The sequence below is a fragment of the Pseudorca crassidens genome, chromosome 3, assembly GCF_039906515.1.
Source record: "Pseudorca crassidens isolate mPseCra1 chromosome 3, mPseCra1.hap1, whole genome shotgun sequence".
Lineage (NCBI taxonomy): Eukaryota > Metazoa > Chordata > Mammalia > Artiodactyla > Delphinidae > Pseudorca > Pseudorca crassidens.
The window spans coordinates 923,838-946,568 of NC_090298.1; the positions used below are offsets into that span (position 1 = coordinate 923,838).

At 50.9% G+C, this 22,731-nt stretch overlaps 1 protein-coding gene across 1 annotated transcript in view; it reads left to right on the forward strand.

Moving 5' to 3' along the window:
- The first annotated feature begins 220 nt into the window (after nt 1–220).
- CEP72 (centrosomal protein 72) overlaps nt 221–22,731 on the forward strand; it is a 32,259-nt gene continuing 9,748 nt past the window's right edge. Inside the window, 10 exon segments of the mRNA XM_067730037.1 lie at nt 221–323; nt 4,815–4,942; nt 5,477–5,669; nt 8,304–8,412; nt 9,509–9,569; nt 15,750–15,926; nt 18,504–18,557; nt 19,140–19,249; nt 20,529–20,616; nt 21,507–21,633. Of these exon segments, the coding sequence (XP_067586138.1) occupies nt 245–323; nt 4,815–4,942; nt 5,477–5,669; nt 8,304–8,412; nt 9,509–9,569; nt 15,750–15,926; nt 18,504–18,557; nt 19,140–19,249; nt 20,529–20,616; nt 21,507–21,633 (1,126 nt within the window). The 5' untranslated portion in view covers nt 221–244.

Here is a 22,731-nt window from a genome sequence, read left to right on the forward strand (position 1 = left end):
CGTCGAGTTCCCAGGTAAGCCCTGGGGCGGCACCGACTTCCCCTAACGTTTCCTCCCGGCAGCTTCGTCCACTTGCTCACACCCCCCACCCCGCAGAGGTCCTTGGCCACGCCCCTCCCCGCCCCCTCGGCCTCGATCCGCCCCCTGGCCCCGCCCCCCGGTCCCACCCTGGATCCTGGCCCCGCGCCTCGGCCGTCGGCAGCCACAGCACGCAGGCGCGGACAGGTGTGCGCCGTTTGAAAGAATGGCGCCGGCGGGGCGGCTGCTTCTGTGTGAAGAGAAGATCCGGGGGAAGACCGGGCTGGCGCCTCACCGCGGCCTGGGTGCGCGGCGGGCGGCGGGCGGCGGACGGGTGGGCGGCGCTGGCCGGGGGCGCGAGCTTCCCGCCGAGGTGTCGGCGGACCGGTCGGGCCAGAGGTGCCGAAACGCGGCCGCGGTTCCCGAACGGTCGCAGGCCTGGGGGGGCGAGGGTGAGGGGTGGGCTGCGGGGCAGGCCGGGAGCGGGTGGGGAGCCCGGAGCAGCGGGGGGGTGTGAGGGGCAGGCCTGGGGGGGCCCGAAGTGGGGGAGGGTGGGGGAGGGGCAGGGGTTCCGCGCTGAGTCCCCGGAGAGGTGGGGGCCAAGCTCGCCCTCGCAGACCGCCCGCGGGGAGCTCTTCGGAGCCGGTTTGCTGAGCCCTTGCGCCAGTGCTTTTCGCCTTGACCGATAAGGTCACTTGGGCTTTCTTTCCCCGTTAATAAGGTGCGTTAGGCGGATTTTCTGAAAAAGCTTGGCGCCCTTCGTGTCTGGAGGAGGAGCGTGCCCTCCTTTAGTAGGACTCCAGGGTGTCCCGGCCCCTGCTCCTCCTGTGCTGAGCACCTGTGGGCCCATGTCCTGAGGGATACGGCTCGCTAGTTTTCTGTTTTCCTGTTTTTGTCTAGTTTTGTCGTCCACGTAATGCCCAACTCATGAAATAGTTGGTAAATTGCCCCCTCTTCTGTTTTCCAGAAGAGATTGTGTGAAATTGGTGCCGCTTCTTCTTTGTTTGATGGAGTTTTCCAGTGACCTTATGGGCCTGGAAATTTCTGTATTTGAAGCTTTTAAATGACAAATTCAGTTTCTCAAGTCATTATAGAACTGTTTGTATCATCACCTTCATCTTAGGTGAGTTATAGTTGTTTGGGGTTTTGCGAAACTGGTTCATTTCATCTAAGTTGTTAAATTTATGTGTGTAGAGTTTGTGGTATTTCCTTATTAGCCTGTTAATGTCTCTGGGGTCTGTAGTGATACCCTTCTTCCGGTCCATGTTATTGGTCATCTCTGTCTTCTCTTTCTTGGTCTTTCTGGAGGTTTATGGATTTCATTAATCTTTTCAATGAGCCAACTTTTGTTTTTTCTCCATTGGTTTTCTGGTTTCAAATTTCATTGATTCTGTATAATTTTCTTCTTTCTGCTGCTTTGCATTTATTTTGCTCTTCTTTTTCTTGATTCTTGAGATGAAAGTTTAGATTTCTGATTTGAGACCTTTTTTAATATAATATAAACATTTTAGTGCTATAAGTTTCCCTCTAAGCACAACTTTAGCTGAATCCACAAGTTTTGTTATGTTGTATTTTCATTTAGTTCACTGTGTTTGTGTATTTCCCTTGACTTCCTCTTTGACCTATGGATTGTTCAGAAGTGTGTTCTTTTCATTTTTGTGTGATTGGAGGTTTTCCTAGTTTGTTTGGTATTTTTTTCTTTTTGTTATTGATTCTGGTGTGATTCCATTATGGTCAGAAAACATACTCTGTATGATCTTAATTGTTTTAAATTTGAAGTTTGTTTTATGGCCCAAGATCTGGTCTATAATGTTCCAAGTGCACTTGGAAAGAATGTGTACTGTGTCATTGACTGGAGTGTTATATAAATGTCAATTTGATCTTGTTGACTTGTGACGTTGTTCAGTTCTTTTGTATCCTTGCTGATTTTCTGTCTAGTGATTCTCTTAATTACCAGAAGAGGGGTATTGAGACCCCTGACTCTAATTGTGGATGTATCTGTTTCTCTTTTCACTTAAAGATCCTAAATATGTATGCACCAAAGCTGTGCTATTTGGTGCATACATACTTACAATTTTTATGTCTTCTTGTTGGGGTGACCCTTGTAGCATATGCAGTATTATTCCTCCTTATCCCTGATAATTTTCTACAGTGAGATATCCACTTTATCTGATATTAGTGTAGCCACTCCAGCTTTCTTTGGTTTGGTGTTTGCAGGGTATGTCTTTACCCATCTATGTGCTATTTCACCTTTAAACCTACCTATATCATAATATTTGAAATGAGTTTCTTGTAGACAGTGTATACTGTATATCATTTTTAATCTACAGTGCCAATCCCTATCTTTTATAGTGTATTTAGACCATTTACATTTAATGTGTTAATACAGCAGAGCTTAAGTGAGACATTTATTTTTTTTTCTGTTTGTTCCCTTTGTTTTTCTTCTTTTGTTTCCAATTTCCTGCCTTCCTGTGGTTTACTTGAGTATTTTTAGTATTCCATTTTGATTTACCTATTATATTTCTGAGCATATCTCTTTGTATAGCTTTTTTAGTGGTTGCTCTACAAATTACAGTATACAGTATGTGATTTAGCACAGTCTACTTGTGTGAACGGTTTATCACGTCAGGTCAATATAGAAATTTTACCACCATTTAGGTTTCATTATCTTCCCACTTTATAATTTAGTTGTCTAGACATTTCCCCTGCATACCTGAGAACCACAGTAATGATATGACGTTTTCTTTTTATAGTCAGCCAACAGTTTAAATAGCTTAGGAGGAAACACTGACCCACATGTTTACCTGTTTCATTATTCCTTCTTCATTCCTGATGTCCCAGGTTTCCTTCTTTTATCTTTCCTTAATGTTTGAAGATCTTTCTTTAGCAGTTATCTTAGGGAGGTGTGCTGGTGACAGATGCTCTTAGTGTTTCTTCATTTGAGAATATCTATATTTCACCTTTAGTCCTGAAGGCTGTTTTTGGTGGATATAGATTTCTGAGTTTAAAGTTCTTTTCTTTCAGCAATGGAAAAATGTGAGAGCACTTCCTTTGTTTCAGCACCATGGTTTCTGAGGAGTAACGCGCTGCCATGGGAGTTGTTTCTCCTTCTGGGTAATGCCTCTCTCTCTGTTGCTCTCAAGATTCTTTCATTGTCTTTAGTGTTCAGAAGTTTGATTCTGATGTGTCAGTTTTTGCCTTTATTCTGTTTGGGGTTTTCTCAACTTCTTGAATGTGTAGGTTTATGTGTTTTGCCAAATTTGGGAAGTTTTCAGCCATTATTTCTTTAACTTAAAATTTTTTATTTTTAGCCATACTGTTTTTCTTTTCTTCTTTAAACTCTGATTGGATCTCCACTGGGACCCCAATGACATGAATGTTAGATTGCTTTTTCTTCTTCCACAGGCCCCTGAGGCTCTGTTCATTTTTTTAAAGTCTGTTTTCTTCTGGTGGTCAGATAGGACAATTTTGTTCAGTTTATCTTTGCATTTTCTCTCTTTGAATTTTTTCCTCTGTCATCTCCATTCTGTTATTGAGCTGCTCCCATGGTTTTTTGTTTGTTTCTTTCAGTTATTATATTTTTCATTTCTGAAATTTGTTTGTTTCTTCTTTACATCTTCTGTTTCTTTGCCAAGAACCGCTATTTTCTTCATTCATGTTCATAATTGCTCATTGAAGTATCTGTATATCAGTTGCTTTAAAATCCTTGTTAGATAATTCTAATTTCTGTCATCTCATTATTGGTATCTATTGATTGTTTTCTCTCATTCAGATTGAGATTATCCTAGTTCTTGATCATTTTTGATTGGTCATTTTGATTGGGACTCTGCTTCCTATTTAAATCTTGTTACTCAGTACTGGCACTGCCTGGGTGCTGCCTTGTTGCTGAGGTGGTGGCCAGGCCCCTGTCACACACGTAGCATCTGCAGATGCCTCCTTACAGCCAGTCCAGGGCAGTAGTCATGTCCACTCACACTGCCCTGGTGCTGGCCACCGTGCGAGGCCAGGTATACGAGGTACATTTTTTTTTTTCTTGGCGTTGGGCTGGAGTGGGGCTGAGGTTGTCAGGAGTCTGTCCTGCAAGGCCACCCCTCCTGGTCCTTTGACCACGGACAGCAGGCTTACCCGTATCTTTTGGTAGGTGTCCTTGGGTGTTTCTGGGTGGCCAGCTTCTCTTGCACTCAGATCGGGATGTACAGGAGACAGAACAAAACCAACCCTCAGTGCTCGACCATTTTCTTCAGGTCCCTAGACAGTCCCCACGCTTCAGAGTCGCCACGCTTCAGAGTTGCTTCCCGTGTTCTTGTCCAGGGTTTTTAGGTCTAATAAATGGGGAGGAATAGGGTGAAATATGTCTCCTCTGTCTTGTCTGGAACTGGAAGCCCAAAAACCAGTTTCATGTGTAATCAAGATGTGTTTTAAAACAAAAGTTCCTGGGAAGATACTGGTGTATCCAGACACAGTGTCTTTTTTCATTACAGAAGCTTACTTTTGTAGTGATGTTTGTCTAACAGCTGCTTACCGGGTGTGCCACGTAGAGGTGTTCGGTGCACCTCGTGTGCAGCTGGCCCTCACCTGTAACAGCACGGGTGGTCAGGTCAGCTACCGAGTGGGTTTCAGATTGCGATCCCTGCACAGAGGCCCACAGGCAATGGGGCTGAGCAGTCAGGTGTGGAAGTGGGAACCCCCTTAGGAGGGTTTCCTGGTGAGAGGGTTTTGGAGGGAGAATAAATTATTGCAGTAATTTATTTTCAATAAAATAATAAACTTAAAATCTCTTAATTTTCTATTCTTAGCTGAACTTCGGTCATTATCTATTCCTGGAACTTACCAAGAAAAGATTACTCACCTAGGAAATTCTTTGATGAATTTAACAGGTCTAAATTCTCTAGATCTCTCACGAAACTCCTTGGTTAGTCTAGAGGTAAGTTTTAGGTTTGTTTCTAGAAAGAAAATGTATTGCTGTCAATAGCAGTGGGTAGTACATTTATGGTAAATAAGGCAGTCTGTTTTATGACTCTGCTTCTAGTACTTGTAAGCCATACACTTCACGGTGATTGTAAGTCTTGCGCTGATTTTCTTGTGTTTGCTGTGAGCTGGATTTCTTATGCATCACGTTATGTCTTCGAACTACTTTAACGAGAAGTCATAGCTCTCTGATGAAGATGGTGTATCTGTAAGGGAAATAAGATAAGGCCCGAAAGAGGAATGTGTGCACGCCAGTCACCCTTCGTCCTTTATCAGCTGGCGTTCTCGTCATCCACACAGCAGGCGTCGGCTGTCCTCTCCCCGCGGTCGGCACGCGCGGCCGTCTCACCGTGGGGGCGCAGGACTCCCAGCTGAGCAATACCTTCCCCCCCTTGCTCTCCCGGTGATGCTGCGTGTGCGTTTCGAGCGCGTCTGGGAGGTTGGGGGCTGGTTCGTGTTAATGGCTGTCTTGCCGTGTTTGTCCTGGCAGGGCATGGAGTACCTGGCGGCGCTGCAGCGTCTCAGCGTCTACCACATCCGCATCTCCTCGCTGGCGGAGGTCTTCCGGCTCCACTGCTTAACGGAGCTCGCGGAAGTGGAGTTCCGGCTGCACCCTGTGGTGGAGAGCAAGTCTGACTACCGCCTCTTCGTGGTGCGCATGCTCCCGCGGCTGCGGCCGCTGGGTGGGCCGGCCGCACTCCGGGCCTCGCTTGGTGCTGCCCGATGGGTGTCTCGTGTTCTTGGGGTGATGGCGCTGTTGACCCTTCGGGAAAGGGAAGCTGATTTCCTCCTCTCACAGGAGAGCTGCCTGGAGGGTGGCAGGGAGCCCCTTCCTTGCGGCCACAGATGGCTGCTGGGCCACGGGCACAGGCATGGGCTGGCTCCGCTTTCTGGCTGTTCCTGGTGCCCTGTTTCCTGGCATGGTCTCCTGGGCATCGTCTCAGGCTCAGCTGGACACCTGGGTTCAACCTGGTTTTACGTCCACCTGGGAGGACACGGGCGAGAAGTTCATCGTGCCACGCCCTCCCCAGGTGACAGGCACGAGAGTGTGAGGTCCTGTTGGCAGGTGCAGTCACCACCTTGGCTCAGTGGCCCGTAGCCTTAAAAGAACCGGATCTCTCAGGCTCGCAGGCCGAGCGACCAGGGTGCCCACCAGCCGTGCCCAGTCAGGAGGGTTGTGCTTGGGGAAGCCACAGCGTCTTCCCACCCACTGTCCCTGCTCTCAGGAGCCACTTTGCTGTGAGCAGTGTGGCCAGGGCACTGCTAATGCCGCCCCCATGTCGCGCTTCCCGGGGAGAGAGCTGGAGCGTGAGCCCGAGGGCATGCTGGCGTGGAAACCCTGGGGAAGGAGGGGCTTAGAGTCTCAGACCTGGGTCCTCCTGTGTGAAGTGCTGATTAGTGGTGCAGCGGTGTCTGATTGGAGGAGGGTGGTCCTTCTGTGCCCCCAGTGATCATGGCGTGTTCTCCGTCCTGAGGGCCCTTGACTGCCTGGGGAGGCTGGGGGGCTTTCAGGGCGTCTCCACCTCCCAGGCACTGAGCTACCCAAACCAAAATGAGACCCACATCATGGCAGCATCTGTCAGGTAAATGCTGGGCTCCATGGTGGGCAGGCCATGGCTCTTGTCCTTTCAGGGTCTACCAGGGCCTGTAGACACCCCACCGGCGGCACCTTTCAGCCGCACACAGCTTGTCTCATGAACACCCCCGCTGCGCGCGTGCGTCGGCTTACCTCCTGGACCCCGGTCCTGGCGGGCCGCGAGCTCTGGGGAGCCTGGCCGCACCCTTAGGCTGTGCCTGCCTGGGCCTAGGGGCACTGACCCTCAGAGGCATGCTGTTTAGTTTCAAACCTACTTAGAATTTTAGCATTTAATGTTAATTTTTAGATATTTGGGAGGATTAAGTGCTTGTGTTCTAACTTTTATTTGACTATTATGTGTCCTGTGAACAATTGAATTTGACTCTTTTTCAGAAGCGTGACAATCCTTATGGAAAGTTTTTGCAGTCTTCAGTCTTAAATCATTTGTTTCCGTTTGTGATGAAAGTTGTAAATTCAGTCTTAGACTGCTCGTATAGAGAAGGGGTTGTGAGAGCCTTCCCACACGTGAAAGGTGCTTTCAGACGTGAGGCGGGAGCATAACTGGGGCCAGTCAGTGCGGGAGTGGGGGACGCTCGGAGGCCCTCTCTCCCAGCAGGGTGCCGCCAGAGTGATCTGGGGCGCCCTGGGCCGGGGTCTGGGAGAGTGCCGCAGTGAGGAGAGCATGCGGTCTGGGGGGCAAGGTGGGTTTGCATCTGATTTTAGTCATATTGAGTTTGAATTTAGAGTGGAACCGTCCAGAGAAGGATGCTCAGAGTAAGGGACGTGGAACTGACGCGGAAGCGAACTTCAGGCTGGGCAAGTAGAGTCACGTGTTGTCGGCACGACGGCAGCGTCCAGGCCCTGAGACGGGAGGCCCCAGGCTGGTGTGTGGTGGATGGCGTCCCTGAGAGGACAGAGGGGCTGCTGTGCGGTGGCCACACCTGTGGAAGTGGGTACTGGGCACCTCCTTGTTCCCTCGTTGCTCACTGAGCTGGTGCACCTCCCGGGGTGCCGTGGGCTCAGTGCTCTCTAGGAGCTCTGTGGCAGCCATCCCGAGGGCCGAGCTCCGGCGTTCGGGAGGGGAGCCCCCCTCGGGTGCTTCTGAGGAGGTGCAGTTGTGGACGAGTGGGGTCTTCTTGGGCCCAGGGCACCCGCGGGGACAGTTTAAACTTGGCTCTGTCTCCTGTTCTGGTCCCAAGGATCTGAGGGTGTAAACCCTGGGCGCCAACACATGGCCAGGGCGTCTTCTCTCCAGTGTGTTCAGGCTCCTCGCCCGTGGACACTTGCTAGGGGTGTCAGTGTGGTTGGGAACCTCGCCCAGCACCCAGGATGTGCGTTAAGAGGAGATGAGAAGGACGAGACTGCGTGAGAACTTGCGTGTGTGTTTCCTTTCCTGCCTCCGGGGCATCTGAGGTGCAAGCCTGGTGCGAGCTGCCGGCCCTCTGGGAATCAGTGCTCAGCATTGCTGGGAAACCAGATGTAGCCCCCGGAGCCCAGCCTTGCTTTCCTGGGTCTGCCCAGTGATCTGGGGGATGCCGTGGTGGGGTCAGCCCTAAGGGGAGGGAAGGTCCCCAGAACAAGGGATGGCAGTCCTGGTCACACGCACGCCATGTGTGGCTGGCTGGGCGAGGGGGCACCTTTAGTCCTGAGGGGAGGCCGGCAGGCACACCGCGGGGTTTGGTTTTGGGCCCTGCCACCTGCCTCGTGGCCTGCTAGTTCCTCTGCGGCATCTCCTCCCTAGATGACCGCCCTGTGAGGGAGAGTGAGCGGAGAGCATCCCGGCTGCATTTGGCTTCGGAGGAATCGCTGGACTCAAAGCAGAGCTTCCCAGCCGTTTTCAGAGTCGAAAGGTATGAACAGGAGTGGTATTAACTAAAGTGCTGATTGCCACCTAGAGGACAGACATCCAGGGGAGCGTGGGGAAAAACGCTGGATACCAGCTGGGGATCAAGGAGACTGTGGGACAGCCTCTCTTCCTGTCGTCCACATTTTCTATATGGTATTTTAAAAAATATTTAAAACGGTTATTAAAGTGAGGGATGTAAAATACGTGGCACAAAAGACCTGCGGTGAGAGGCAGCAGCCCTTTCTCTCTACTCCTGGCCCGCTCCTCAGAGGCAGCCTCTTTCCCTTCTGTAAGTGTTTCTGCCTCCAGGTCCTGTTTCAGTTACTTTCTGATCTCTGAGCAACGCAGATCTTGGCCATTTCTGGATGTGAGCACTTTGAGCAGATCTGCCAGCTGCCGGAGCCTCCTCTCCCCACCCTGGTGGTGTTAGTGCTTGGCTCTGCTCCTTCCCGCGTTCTCTTTCAGTGCTCTGTGACCAGGGCTCCCGCTCTGCTTTGGCTGGGCTGTGGGAGCCTGTGCCCGGCTTCTCGCCACCTCCCAGCTCCTGCCGTCTGCATCTTTATGTCTAACTTTAGATTGTCAGGGTGGGTAGTGTTCAAATGTGCTCTGAAAGCATACAGTCTTCATGTGTGTGGTTGATTCTAAAGGGTAGAAGTCAGTCAGTGGTGTTTACCTTGCTTGTGATGTACGAGGATTATATACTCCTTCTTGTACACCATTTTGATTTGTTTGAGGCTTTTAATAGTTTTCTTTCTCTTGCACTGTATGCCTTAGCTCATCTGTAAATTTCTCTAACGTAGAGGTCGGCCGACTTTATTTGTAAAGGGCTGGGGAGAATATTTTCAGCTCTGTGGACCATATGATCTGTGCTTCAGTTTCTAAACCCTGCCTTTGTAGTATGAAAGCAGCTATAGGTGATACATAAACTAATGATTGTGTTCCAATAAAACTTTATTTACAAACACAGGCAGTGGGTCAGATTTGACCTGTGGGCCATACTTGGCCAGCTTCTGTTCTAAGATCAGTTTCAAGTCTCTAGAATCTCCTCTTCCCTCGGATGCCTCCCTTGGAGCTCCCCTCCCCTCACTTCCCTATTTCAGATCAGACTACTTGCTGGGTAGACAGCTGCACGTGGACCCTGCGGAATGGTCTGTGTATCGTGTACCCCAGATTCGTATGCTGAAATCCTAACCCCCAGCATGATGGGTTTAGGAGATAGGGCCCACGAGAGGTGATGAGGTCCTGAAGGTGGAGCCCTCATGAATGGAATTGGTGTTCTCTTATGAAAGAGACCGCACAGAGCTTTCTAGCCCCGTCCACATTTGCCTGAGTTTTGTGAGTCACGTGGTGTCAGTCCTCTGACTTTGGCCTCCTTTAATATTGAGTTGCCAGTTCTGGGTCTTTTTCCTTTCCGTATAAATTTTAGAATTAGTTTGTCAATATCCACAAACTACCTTGCTGGGATTTTGATTGGGATTGCATTGAATTACAGATTGAGTTGGGAAGAAACTGACATCTTGACACTATTGAGTCTTATCCATGAACGTGGAATATCTCTCCATTTATTCAGTTCTTCTTTGATTTCATTTATCAGAGGTTGGTGATTTTCCTGATACAGATGTTGTACATATTTTGTTAGATTTATACCTTAGCATGTTGTTCTTTTGAGGCTAGTTTAGGTTTTTTAATTTCAAATTCCAGTTGTTCATTGCAGGTATTTGACTTGTGTACAGCTGATGGTGACAAAGTACCACGAACAGGGTGGCTTAAAATAACAGAAACTTACAGTCTTACAGTTCTTAGGCTACAAGTCTGAAATCAAGGTGTTGGCAGGGTTGCTTCCTTCTGGAGGCTCTGGGAGAGAATCCATTCTATGACTCCAGCTCCGGGTACTTTGCTGGCAATCGTCAGTGTTCCTTGGCTTGTAGATGCCTCCCTCCAATCCTTTTCTTCCTATGGCTGTCTTCTCTCTGTGACTTTTCACAGAACTCCACATTGTGCTTGCCTGTCCTGTGTCCAAATTTCCCCTTTTTATGAGGACACCAGTCGTATTGGTTAGGGCTCCCCATAATTTCCTCATTTTAACTCGATTACCTCTGTAAAGACCCTATTTCCAAATAAGGTCGCATTCTGAAGTATGAGGTGTTGGGACTTTGGCATCTCTTTTTTAGGGGACACAATGTGACCCGTACATCTTGAATTTTACAATCTTGCTATAGTCACTTATTAGTTCCTGGAGTTTTTGTTTGTTTTTTGGTCGATTCTTTGAGATTTTCTACATAGATGGTTGGTATGTCATCTGTGAACAAAGATAGTTTTATATCTTCCTTCCCAATCTGTATACCTTTTATTTCCTTTTCTTGTCTTATTGTGTTAGCTTGGACTTCCGGTACAATGTTAAAAAGCCGTGGGTAGAGGGGACATCCTTGCCTTGTTCCTGATCTCAGCAGGATAGCAGCTGGTTTCTCACCACCAGGTGTGCTGTTAGCTGTGGGCTTTCATAGGTGTTCTTTATCAGGTCGAGGAGGTTCCCTTTGATTCCTAGTTTACTGACCACTTTTATCATGAATGGGTATTGGATTTTGTCAAATGCTTTTTCTGCATCTATTGATATGGTCATAATGACTTTTCTTCTTGAGCCCGTTGATGTGATGGATTACATTGATTTTTTTCAAGTATTGAACCAGCTATGCATACCTGGAGTAAATCCCACTTGACTGTGGTGTGGACTCAATTTGCTGATACTTTGTTGGGGATTTTTGCATTCGTGTTCATGGGAGATAACTGGTCTATAGTTTCCTTGTATTGTCTTTGCTGGTTCTGGTATTAAGATAATGCTGTCCTCATAGAATGAGTTAGGGTGTATTCCCTCTGTTTCTGCTTCTGTCTTATGGAAAAGATTGTAGAGAATTGGTATAATTTCTTCCTTAAATTCACCAATGAACCCATCTGGACCTGGTGTTTTAGGAGGCTATCAATTATTGATTCAAGTCTGTAATAAATACCAGTCTGTTCAGATTATCCATTTTTCCTGGTGTCGGTTTTGGTAGATTGTGTCTTTCCAGGAACCATTCCATTTCATCTAGGTTATCACATTTGTGGGCATAGAGTGTCATAGTGTTCCTCTGTTATCTTCTTGTTGTCCATGGAACAGTTCCTGCTGTGCTCCTTCTTTTAATTCTGATATTAGTAATTTGCGTCATTTTTTCCTTAGGTAACCTGGTGGCATAGAGGTTTTTCCGTTTTGTTGATCTTTTTAAAGAACTAGCTTTTGGATTGGTTGATTTTTATTTTTTATTTTTTCCCCGTTTTCAGTTTCATTGATTTTTGCCCTAATTTTTATCATTTCTTGTCTTTCTCCTGCTTTGGATTTAATTTGTTATTGTCTTAGTTCCCTAAGCTAGAAGCTTAGATTATTGATTTCGGAGCTCACTTCGTTCCAATATATACATTCAGTGTTACAGATTTCCTTCTGCGCGTTGCTTTCACTGCATCCCACAAATTTTGATAAGATGTATTTTCTTTTTAATTTAGTTCAAAATATTTTTATTTTGAAATATTTTAGTTCAAAGTACTTCTGAGATTTCTTTGACTTGTGTTATTTGGAAATACGTTGTTTAATCTCCAAGTTTTTTGAGATTTCCCAGTTATCTTTCTGTTATTTATTTTATTACTAGTTTAATTCCACTGTGTCCTGAGAACAAATATCATAGGATTTGTTTTCTTTTAAGTATGTAAAAGTGTGTTTTAGGGCCCAGAACGACTCTGTCTTGGTGAATGTTCCATGTGAGCTTGGGGGGAATGTGTACCCTGTTGTTTGGATGAGGTGGATGTCACTGCATCCAGGTGATGCGTGCTGCTGAGTTCAGCTGTGTCCTTAGTGAGTTTCTGACTGCTGGACCTACCCCTTTCTGAAGGAGAGGTGTGGAAGTGGGTCCATCCATTTCTCCTTGAGTTCTATCAGTTTTTGCACCACATAGTCTGATGCTGTCTTATTAGGCGCAGACACGTCAGGGGCTGTTATGTCTTCTTGGAGAACCGGCCAGTTGTCCTCACGTCATGCCCCTCTTTATCCCAGATCACTCTCCCTGCTCCGAAGTCAGCTCTGTCTGAAAGTAGTGTAGCTACTTCTGCTTTCTTTTGATTGGTGTCAGCATGGTCTGTTTTTCTCTATCCATTTACTTTTAATCTATGTGTCTTTATATTTAAAGTGGGTTTCTTTAGGTAACATGTAGTTGGGCCTTTTATTTTGATCCACGCTGACAATCTCTGCCTTTCACTTGGTACATTTAGACCATTGATGTTTAAAGTGGTTATTGATACAGTTGGATTAATAGCTGCATGTTTGCTGTTTCTACTTGTTGCCCTTCTTCTGATCGCTTCCTTCCTTTTGTGATTTTAAATGATCACTTTATGATTTCATTTTCTGTCCTTGGCATGTCAGTTATGCTTTCACTTTTAGTGGCTGCTCTGGAGTGCACAGGACAGGCAGACCTCGCTTTTTGTGCTTTGCTTTATTGTGCTTTGCGGATATCGTGTTTTTACAGGCTGCGGGCTGTGGCAGCCCCGCGTCAGGCAAATCTCTTGGTGCTGTTCTTCCAGTGGTATTAGCTCACTTCATGTCTCTGTGTCGCATTTTGGTAATTCCTGCAATATTTCACGCTTTTTCATCTTTTTATATTGTGGTGATCTGTGATCAGTGATCTCTGATGTTGCTGGTATGACTTGCTGCAGGCTCAGATGATGGTGAGCATTTTTTAGCAATAAAACATTTTTAAATTAAGGTATGTACATCGTTTGTTAACATAATGCTATTGCTCACTTAATAGACTACAGTACAGTGGAAACATAACTTTTAGATGCACTGGGAAACCAAGAAAATGGTGTGACTTGTTTTATTGCAATATTTGCTTTATTGTGGTGGTCTAGAGCTGAACCCTCAATATCTCCAGGGTCTGCCTATGTACATTGACAAGTACTCCAAGACCACTTTCAGACACTATACCACTTCACAGGTCGTGCAAGTACCTTATAATAACAAAATATTCCTAATTCCTCCCTCCTGTCCCTTGTATCATTGCTGTCATTCATTTCATTTATACCCAAACTATAACCCTGCGTGTAATACCTGAGCATAACGTATTGAGTACATTGTTGCTATTATCTCAAACAAACTGTTGCCTGTTAGATTGTAAGAAAAATAGAAGTTTTTATTCTGCCTTCACTTATTCCTTCTCTGATTTGAGTTTCTGACCTGTGTCATTCTCTTTCTCTCTAAAGAACTTCTTTTAATGTTTCTTACCAGGCAGGTCTACTGGCAACAAATTCCCTCAGTTTTTATTTATCTGAGAAAGTCTTTATTTCTCCTTCACTTTTTTTTTTTTTTTTTTTGCGGTACGCAGGCCTCTCACTGTTGTGGCCTCTCCCGTTGCGGAGCACAGGCTCCGGACGTGCAGGCTCAGTGGCCATGGCTCACGGTCCCAGCTGCTCCGCGGCATGTGGGATCTTCCTGGACCGGGGCACGAACCGCGTCCCCTGCATTGGCAGGCGGACTCTCAACCACTGCGCCACCAGGGAAGCCCTCTCCTTCACTTTTGAAGGATAATTTTGCAGGATACAGAAGTCTAGGTTGGTAGTTTTTTTGTCTCCATACTGAGTCTTTCACTATTTTTGCTTGCATGGTTTTTCCCTCTGGCCTATTTCAAGATTTTTTTCTTTGTCTTAGGTTTTCTCCAGTAGAATATATTCCTCGCTGTAATTTTTTTGGCATTTACTCTGCCACTGTTCTCTGAACTTCCTGGTTCTGTGATTTGGTGTCTGACATTAATTTAAGGAAATTTTAAGTCATCTTCAAATATTTTTTCGGTTCCCCTCTCCTCCTTCTGGTGTTCTCAGATGTGTGTGTTACACCTTTTGTAGTTGTCCCACGATTCTTGGGTATTCTGTTCTGGTTTTTTTTCAGTCTTCTTTAATCTTCGCTTTTCAGTTCTGGAGGTTTCTATTGAGATCCTTTCCTCAGCCATGCCCAGTCTAGAGCTCATCAGAGGTGTTCTTTTCTGTTACAGTGTTTTTGACTCTAGTGCTTCTGTTTGCTTCTTTCTTAGAGTTTCCATCTGTTTACATCCCCACCCGTTCTTTCATGTTGTCTCTTTTTCCATCCGATCTTTTAGCATTGTTACTCATAGTTGTTTTAAATCGGAGTCTGATTTCATCCGGCATTTCTGCCATATCTGAGTCTAGCTCTGATGCTTCTCTTTTTCAATGTTGTTTTGGCTATTTGGAGTCCCTTGAGATTCCAGACGCATTTTAGGATGGGTTTTTCTGTTTCTGCAAAAGACGTCATTGGGATTTTGATAGGATTGCACTGATTCTGTAGATTGCTTTGGGTAGTATTGACATTTTAACAGTGTTAAGTCTTCCGATCAGTGAACGTGGGGTGTGTTTCCATTTATTTATCTCATCTTTAATTTCTTTCAGCAGTGCTTTGCAGTTTACCTGTCCTTGATTATCCGAAGACTAAGCTACCACAGAGTTTAGGTGATCTGGTGCAATGTCCTATTATCCAGAGGTGACAATGGATACCCAGAGAGGCTGCATGTGTCCACTGTCAGGTTTCTGTGGTCAGACCCCGAAGGAGAACCAAGTCCCCTTCTTTCTGCAGGGATCTGGAACACTTTCAGTATGAGAAAATAAGGAATATCATTCATTGATCTCTCAAAGTATGATAAGGTATCATAAAATCAATATTCATAGTATGTGATTGAGTTCTATTTTGAAGAGTGATTTCTTAAGCTGCCTTTGTTGGAAATGAGGTGTGTACCTCTGTATGGAGGGACGTCCTATTCTAAAACCTCACATTTCAGTTGGTAGGGAAATGTTTTCACTTAATGTGAAAATAGAAAGTCGGAACACCACATCCTTGAACTTGCTTTTTTGTTGGTTTGTTTTTTGTTTTTTGGCCGCGCTACATGGCATGGGGGAATCTAGTTCCCTGACCAGGGATCGAACCCTCGCCCCTGCATTGGGAGCAGGGAGTCTTTGCCACTGATCCCCAGGGGAGTCCTCCTTGAACTTTCTTGATCGCACGTATGGCACTGTGGACGTGCTAGGAGATCCTAGCACAGGGGAGCTTCTTGGGACTTCTGTCCTTGAATGAATCCTGGTGTGGCGACCAGCTGTCCTGGCTGAGCCGCTCCAGCTTCACTGTGGTAGAGACACCAGCTCCTCCTCCTCGGAGACCTTGTGGCCGTGCTCGCGGTATAGGCGTCTCCCTCCCGGGGTCTGTACGGCTGGAGTGCTCTGTGGGCTGCAGCACAGCACTGGGTTTGCTTTTCTTTGCAGACTGCATCACTCCGGAGCCAAGTGAGCTGCCCCCTCGGCCAAGAAGTGCTTGTCATGGACGCGGATGATGAGGCGGCCCTGAACCTCATTGCCGAGTGTGGGTGGGGCTTGAGCAGCCCTCCTGGGAGCACGAGTTCCAGCCAGCAGGAGCAAGAGGCCAGCTTCCAGCGCTCCAAGGTAGGCTGCTGCTCCAGGGAGAGGGCCAGCACTTGCAGCCTTTCTGGGAGGTTGATGCCTTCTTAGAGAACTTACCTTTAAATGCAGAATCTTCATGAAATCTTGTGCACTTGTAAATATCAGTAATTTGGATCATGGAATTACAAAAGGAGAAGTCAGTGTATTTGAGGTGGATGTAGTCATGTTGCAGGGCTGTTTATACAGGTCCCTCCTCAGATCAGTTACAGGGAAGAAGTGAGATGTCTAAGCAGACAGGGAGGAAGCGTCCTGTGCTGGAGGGAGTGAGTCCCTGCCGGCCACGAGGGGACTCCCGGCTCCAGCTGCACGTTGGTGAGAACGTGCACGTGAACTTCATGCCCTTTGCTGGGGCTCTTCCGCCAGGACGTGTGTGTGAGCTTCAGCTCCGTTGCTGCTGCTTCTGAGTTGTGGGTTCCTAAGAGCTTTCCATGAAGACGCGGCGGGCTGGGGCTTCCCTGCTGCAGGACCACCTCTGCCTTGGCGTCCCCGCCAGCTCCTGGGACTGTCAGTCTCTCTAACGCTGGCTCCCGTCCTGGGTGTATGGTGGTATCTCTTGTTGGTTTTAATTAGCATCTCCTGAAAACAAGTCACCACAGCCTCTCCATGGGCTCACGTCTTCCGTGGCGTTTCTCTTCCTGTCTGTTCCCCTCCCCTTTTCTTTTCTTGATGTTGAGGCATAAGACTTCTTCATGGTGTTTGAACACAAGCCCTTTCTCAGGTATAGTACTGCAAGTTTCTGCCCACCCTGTGGCTTGCCTGTTTTCTAAGCAGTGCTCCCTAGAGCAGTGTTATTTCAGTGAAATTCCGTTCTTCGTGTTTCCCTTCGTGGTCGTGCATTTCGGTGTGCTGCCCCTGCTTGTGGAGGGTTCCTCCCACGGACTGGTCCACGTGCTGGGGGTCAGTGCTTAGGTCTGAGAGCCGCTCTTTTGAGTGAATTTCGGGGTGTGGCGTGAGATAGTGGGTCAGGCTGCCCGCCTGTCCCCCCACGTATGTCCAGTTGTGCCAGTGCCATTTGTTGAGAAGACTGTCTTTCTCTTCATTTAATAACCTTGGCGCCCTTGTTAATTCAGCGGGCCGGAGTCTCTGGGTTCTGTTGACCGTCGTGTCTGTCTTGATTCCTCGGCCGAACAGTTTCTCCTGAGTGCGGCTGGGTCACCCTCCCCTGGGGCGCTGTGGGCGGTGACCGCTGCAGGTTCCCAGCAGGGTGGGCTGGTGTGTGTTATCCACTCGGCCTTCTTTTCCCGTTCACCCCACGGAAGGAGTATACTTGACAGATACGGTACACTGTTGGGAGCCTGAAATAGAGCTTTTAAAATGTTTTTTAATGCAGCAGAGTCGCGGCACCTATTGAGTCCTGAGTCAGCACAGCAGCAGCGTGGGGACTCCCTGAGGAAGGACCCCGAGAAGCGGAGGGGCAGCTCCAGCGGGGCTGGGCGGAGCCGAGGATGCAGGGCTGGTGCGTGGCGAGCCCCCCCCACCCCCGCGGCGCTTTGCCCCTCGTCCAGGCGGCCCCGGCCCCACTGCTTGCCCTCGTTCCTCTTCATTGTGTGTGCGCGCGACTCCCTAAGGTGTCTTAGGAAAGAATCTTCTCTATGAATGGAAGTTGACACTTGTAGAACACCTGTGGTTTAGGTTCCTGGTCTGTGAGTACACACTCTCACTCACACACAGTTTCTTCCGGATACATACATGGGCCCAGTTATGACAGTGGCTACTGTTACAGTTTAAAAAATGAAAGACAAGGGAAATTAAATAAGTTAATTGAGTGTTGTTTGCACGAATATGGAAAAGGCGTCAGAAACGTCGCAGTGTGAGCGAACCTAGCCCCTGCCTGAGGCTCGTGCAGGTGAGCTCGTGGGGACTTTGGTGGGTCGTGATGGTGGCTGCCCAGTGCCCCGTGGCCACTGCAGAGCAGGCCGTGGCATCGAGGCACCAGCCGCATTTACTCCACGTCCTGAGACCTCCTGCGTGTGTCCCTACACACGCATCTACACATGTATGTGTGCGTGGGGATGCGTGGATGCGTGTTCGGGTCCCGGATCCTGTCCGGCGCACGTGGCGTATCTTAGCGTCGTGTCTCAGACGCCTGTGAGCTGGAAGTGTTTCTGCGTCCTCCCATCGTCTACGTCCTGGAGGGTTTTGAAGCATTCAGACTGTGCTTCTGTGGGCCGGCCCCCAGTCCCAGTGTGGCTTGCTCTGCTGGCCCCTGGTGGCCAGGCTCAGCTGTGCTGTGTGGGTGTGGGCTCGTGTGGAGGCCCTGGGCTGGAGGTGGGGGACAGAAGAGCACAGGTTGCAGGTCAAGGTGAGGGAGCGCAGTGCCGCATGGTGGGGGGAGGCCAGGTCCCCGGGCTGGGGGCAGGGGACGGCATGGAGTGGCCGGTGGGCATTTGAGTTGTGGGGGGCGGGCAGTGGGTCCGTCTGAGTGGATACGGCAGACCAGTCCCAGCAAGGGGCAGAGGTGGCCAGCTGGTGCTGGTTGGGTGGACTTGGTGACGTATGCTGATGGACAGGAAACTGCGGGGGAGGGCTGTCCGGGTGGTCTCTGGCTTGGGCCGCCAGATGACAGTGGTGTCCGTCCGCTCAGGTCACGAGCACTTGCTGGGGACGCCCTGGGTATGGCCCTGTTCACGGAGCCCTGAGGGGAGGCCTGGCCAGAGGGCAGCCTTGTGGGGCAGATTTGAGCCTGGGTGCCTGCAGAGTCCACGTGCAGGAGGGTCCAGGGCGGTCAGGCTGAGGGGCCTCAAGAGGAGAGCCTGCCCTGGGAGGAGGGCCCTGGGCTGTGGGGTGCTGGGCCCCGAGGTGCCCGGGAAGTGGCTCAGCGGCTGGGGAGGGAGGGTCTCAGATCCGACGCGTCGACAGTGTCTCTGGTAGGAACAAGTTGTTAAACCCACTGTAACTTCCAGATCTTAAGTTGTCACCCACTTGACTCATCTTTGTTATGTATAGTTCTGGTGAGAGGACATACAGTAATCAGTCGATTCATTTGTTAAAGTTACTACTTCAGTTCTGTTACTCTTTGGTGGATTTTCCGTATTTGCGTGTGCGCGTGCATCCGTACACAGGCACACACATGCCTGCACACACGCTCACACGCACACACACGCATGCATGTGCACACAGCTGTTTAACTTGCAGTGCCGGCCCCTGAGCCCAGGGCGCCTGGTGGTGAGGGCTCTGCCCCCTTCTCTGTTGCAGACCCCACGGACCCCACCCTGGCTCAGCCCCTCCTTCTCAGAAGACAAGTTTATTGACGCAAAAGGGGTTAAATCCCTTTTGCCTGCTCGGAAAAGCACAGGAAGCGAAGGGTGCGTGGCAGGATGCTCCGGGCCCCTGCAGACCAGGAGTGTCTGAGCTGCTTGGAGGAGGGCCGGAGCTGGGGCCCTGTTCCCGCTCGGCGGCCTGGGGGCCCGAGCAGCAGAGGCCGCACAGCGTGCGTGAGATGAGCCAGGTGTGGAGGCCATGGGGCCGCCGTCCTCTGTCAGGCCGCGTCTTCCTTCCTCAGCGCTAACATGACCCCGAGGTGAGCGCAGCTCTTAGGTGAACTGCTCCGCGGTGCTGTCACCGCCCCGTTCTCTTAGAAGCGCGCTCCCAGGCTGCTCGCCTCTCCCCGTGGTGCAAAGGGCCTTGAGGTGGAAGTGTCCTCCCGGGGGCACTGGCTTACGCGGCCTCCTCGTCCCGCTGGCTGGAGCCACCCACGGCGCCCTCGGGAGCGGGGGTCCTGGGCGTGCGTCCTTTGGCTCTCCGAAGACACGTCCTCATTTGGGAGTGCAGGTTCTCGCCCAGAGTCGCCCAGAGTCACCCAGAGCGGTTGTGGACGGTGCTTCGTCGCCCTTGTCACTGGCCCAACTGGAGATGGAGACATTCTCAAAGTTTGGGGCACGAGTGAAGACCACCCAGCAGACAGTGGGTGGCTTGCCCTCCGGGCTCGCGGGGCAGGGGGCTGGCCCTGCCACGTCACTCCCAGGCGGGCGCGGGGGGAGAGCGTCCCAGCGGAGAAGGGGCGCAGGTGCCCTGACAGGGGCTGCGGCCCGGGGAGGCCGGGGGCTGGGGCTGGAAGGGGGCGTCCCACGAGGTTGGTGAGGGGAGCGCCTGGCCCCCTGTGGTTGGTCCTGACCTGGAGACATAGAATCAGGGACGCTGGGCCCGTTGTAGGTGGTGGGTGGCTTCCAGCCGCAGGCCGCGGGGCCGAGCTCTGCTTTCACAGCTCGTCTGGCCGCTGTCTGTTCGCCTCTTTAGTCTCTCACTGGATTGAGTGAAGGAAGGAAAACGAGGACTTGCTTGAGTTGGGAATGTGCTTGGGCCTTGCCTGTCCCCAGATGGGTGTCACCCCGGGCGGAGCCTCACCTGACGGGCTGGCCCTTGCTGTGGGGTTGGGACCTTGCAGGAGGGGCGCTGCCTGCGGGGCCCCCTCCTCTGAGCACTCTGACCCTGTGGTGAGATTGTCCTCTTGGAGAGGGCACGACCCTTCTGCCGGGTGGAAGGCAGAAGCCTGACCACGCTGGGGACCGCGGCTCCATCACCCACGCCTGCGGCTGAGCGTCCAGGTGCAGCTCCCGGCGGAGGTATGTGTGCTGATGCCCACAGGTGCTCTCTGCCTCGGCTCTTTGGGACCAGCAGCCGGCCTCAGTGTTCCCACGCCAACTGGTCCCCGGAGACGGCCACCCCGCCCTTGGTGTGACCTCGGGCAGAGCAGTGTCCCCTCTGCGGGCATGTGTTTCCCGGTGCTCCTGGGGCTCCCGTGGGTGCTCAGTGATGCCAGGAGTGAAGGGCTGTCCCGGCTCAAGTGGCCCAGGTCGCTCCCACCCTCCCTGCAGGGTCTCGCTGGCTGTTCCAGACGGCCTCGTGGAGGAAAGCCCTTTATCTGTGTAACAGTGGGGAGCGCCGGGCTGTGAAGGGCGGCGGGGCTCGTCGCCAGCTCTGGCACTGCTGGCATTTACTCCCCAAATCCCCGGACCCAGGAATTGTTCCCTAGGCGCTCAGAAAGTGGGCAGGAGCCACCCCGCTTTCTGCAGTAATCCCTTAAAATTGGTAAAACAATTTCTAAACGGAAAAAAGAGAGCGTTGCCGTGAATGCCAGTGACTCTGCGGTCCTGGCGTGGTTGGGCCCGGGGTGGAGCCTCGGCAGCCTTGTGCCTGCGCCGTCCCGGCCAGCCCTCCCTCTAGTCCCGCGTGGGCTGCGCTGCACTTAGGGCCTCCGGGACTCCAGTGACCGTTCAGGCCGAGACTATTCTCCTCCCTCCCAGAATCGCTGGGGCTGGTTCAGGAGGGCCCAGGACAGCCGTCCCTGGGAACCGACCGGTCTCCTGACTGTTACACTAGGGTGACAGTTTCGCCGTTCCTCCCGGTGTGAGATGTTGTCCCCCGCCCCACACATGTGGACACATGTGCGGGGCGGGGAGGTGGATCCCATGAGCCACGCTTGCAGGCTTGTGGTGTGTGAACCGCCATTGTGCTTGTAGGCGGTGGGATGGGGCATCAGCGTGGCGCGCACGCCTAGTGCTGCATCGTACCCACTGGTTTCAGGCAGGGAAGAAGCCACGCTCGTGGTTTGTTTCCGTGCAGGTGTGTCCCAAGTTGCACTTGGCCGTGCCGCCCGGGAAGAAGGCCACCCTGGAGGTGGCGCTCCTCGACCTGGTGGGCAGGCACTGTAGTGGCTGCAGCCCCCTGCACGGCAGCGAGGTGTTCCTCGGCGAGCTGGCCTAGGGCTCTGCGGGCAGATGCTTGCGCCCCACTGCGGGGCGCTGGTCCCCGTGTCTCACTGGACCGCCTCACCGGCGTCACTGCCTCACTGTGCTGCGGGGAGCGTCCTGATGGTCCTGTTCACAGCGTCTGGGTTCTCGGGAGGTGGCAGACATGGAGGACTCCACGCGGCCTGTGGCTGTCGTTTCCCACCTGCTGGCGCTCCAGGCTTCCTGGAGGTATGTCATCAGCCAGTGGTGTTGGCATCGCTCTTCCTGGATGTTGCTTCTCCTTGCTCTGTTTTAATGTGGGGATTTGGAGAGACTAAAATGCTGCTGCTGTCTTCTCCGAATCCTCTGAGCATTTGACTGAATGCAGGGCCCTGGATTTGCTGACCTTTTGGTGGCAATGACTTGAGGCCCAGGAAGATGTGGCCCCTCCCCAGAGGGGACTTGGGTTTTCTTCTGCCTGGTGCCTGGGTACAGGGGCACACAAGGGACCCCACATCCAGAGTTGGGGTGTGAGACGGGGACATGCTGTGTCCCCAGGGCCACGTTCTCTTTCCCCACAGCCTGATTGCAGCCTCACGTGCCCCAGGGGGAGCAGGGACCTGCCAGCTCTCTCCTTCCAGCAGACCCCGATCTGCCTGGATCTCCCAGCTTAGCTGCACCATAGGCTCCCGAGCCTTCCACTCAGTGTCTTGGCCCCTCAGCTTCTCCTTCTGGAATCAGGGCGCCCTGAGAAGCTGGCGCCCCTGGATCCTGACCACATAAACCTACACCCTGTCAGGGCTAGAAGCAGGACTGTCTGCTTTCCCAGTCGTGGAGCAGGGCCAGGCCTGGAGCAGCAGTCGGTGCTGTGTGAGAGCGCGTTAAGGCAGACCTCCTAATGGTGGCCTTTCCCTGAGGCCCCTTCTCTAGGTCTCTAAGACTGTTGCTCTTTGCCTGTTGGTCCTCATCCACGGCGGGGGATAAAGAGGCCTGATGAGGTCATTTCAATGGCATACGTGTCCCTTTTCCAGTCTCCATGCCGGCCAGTGTTTTTGAGCCATGTAGCCCGTGTTACTCAAAATGCATTGAACATGTTTTGTTTACACTCATCCTTTCAA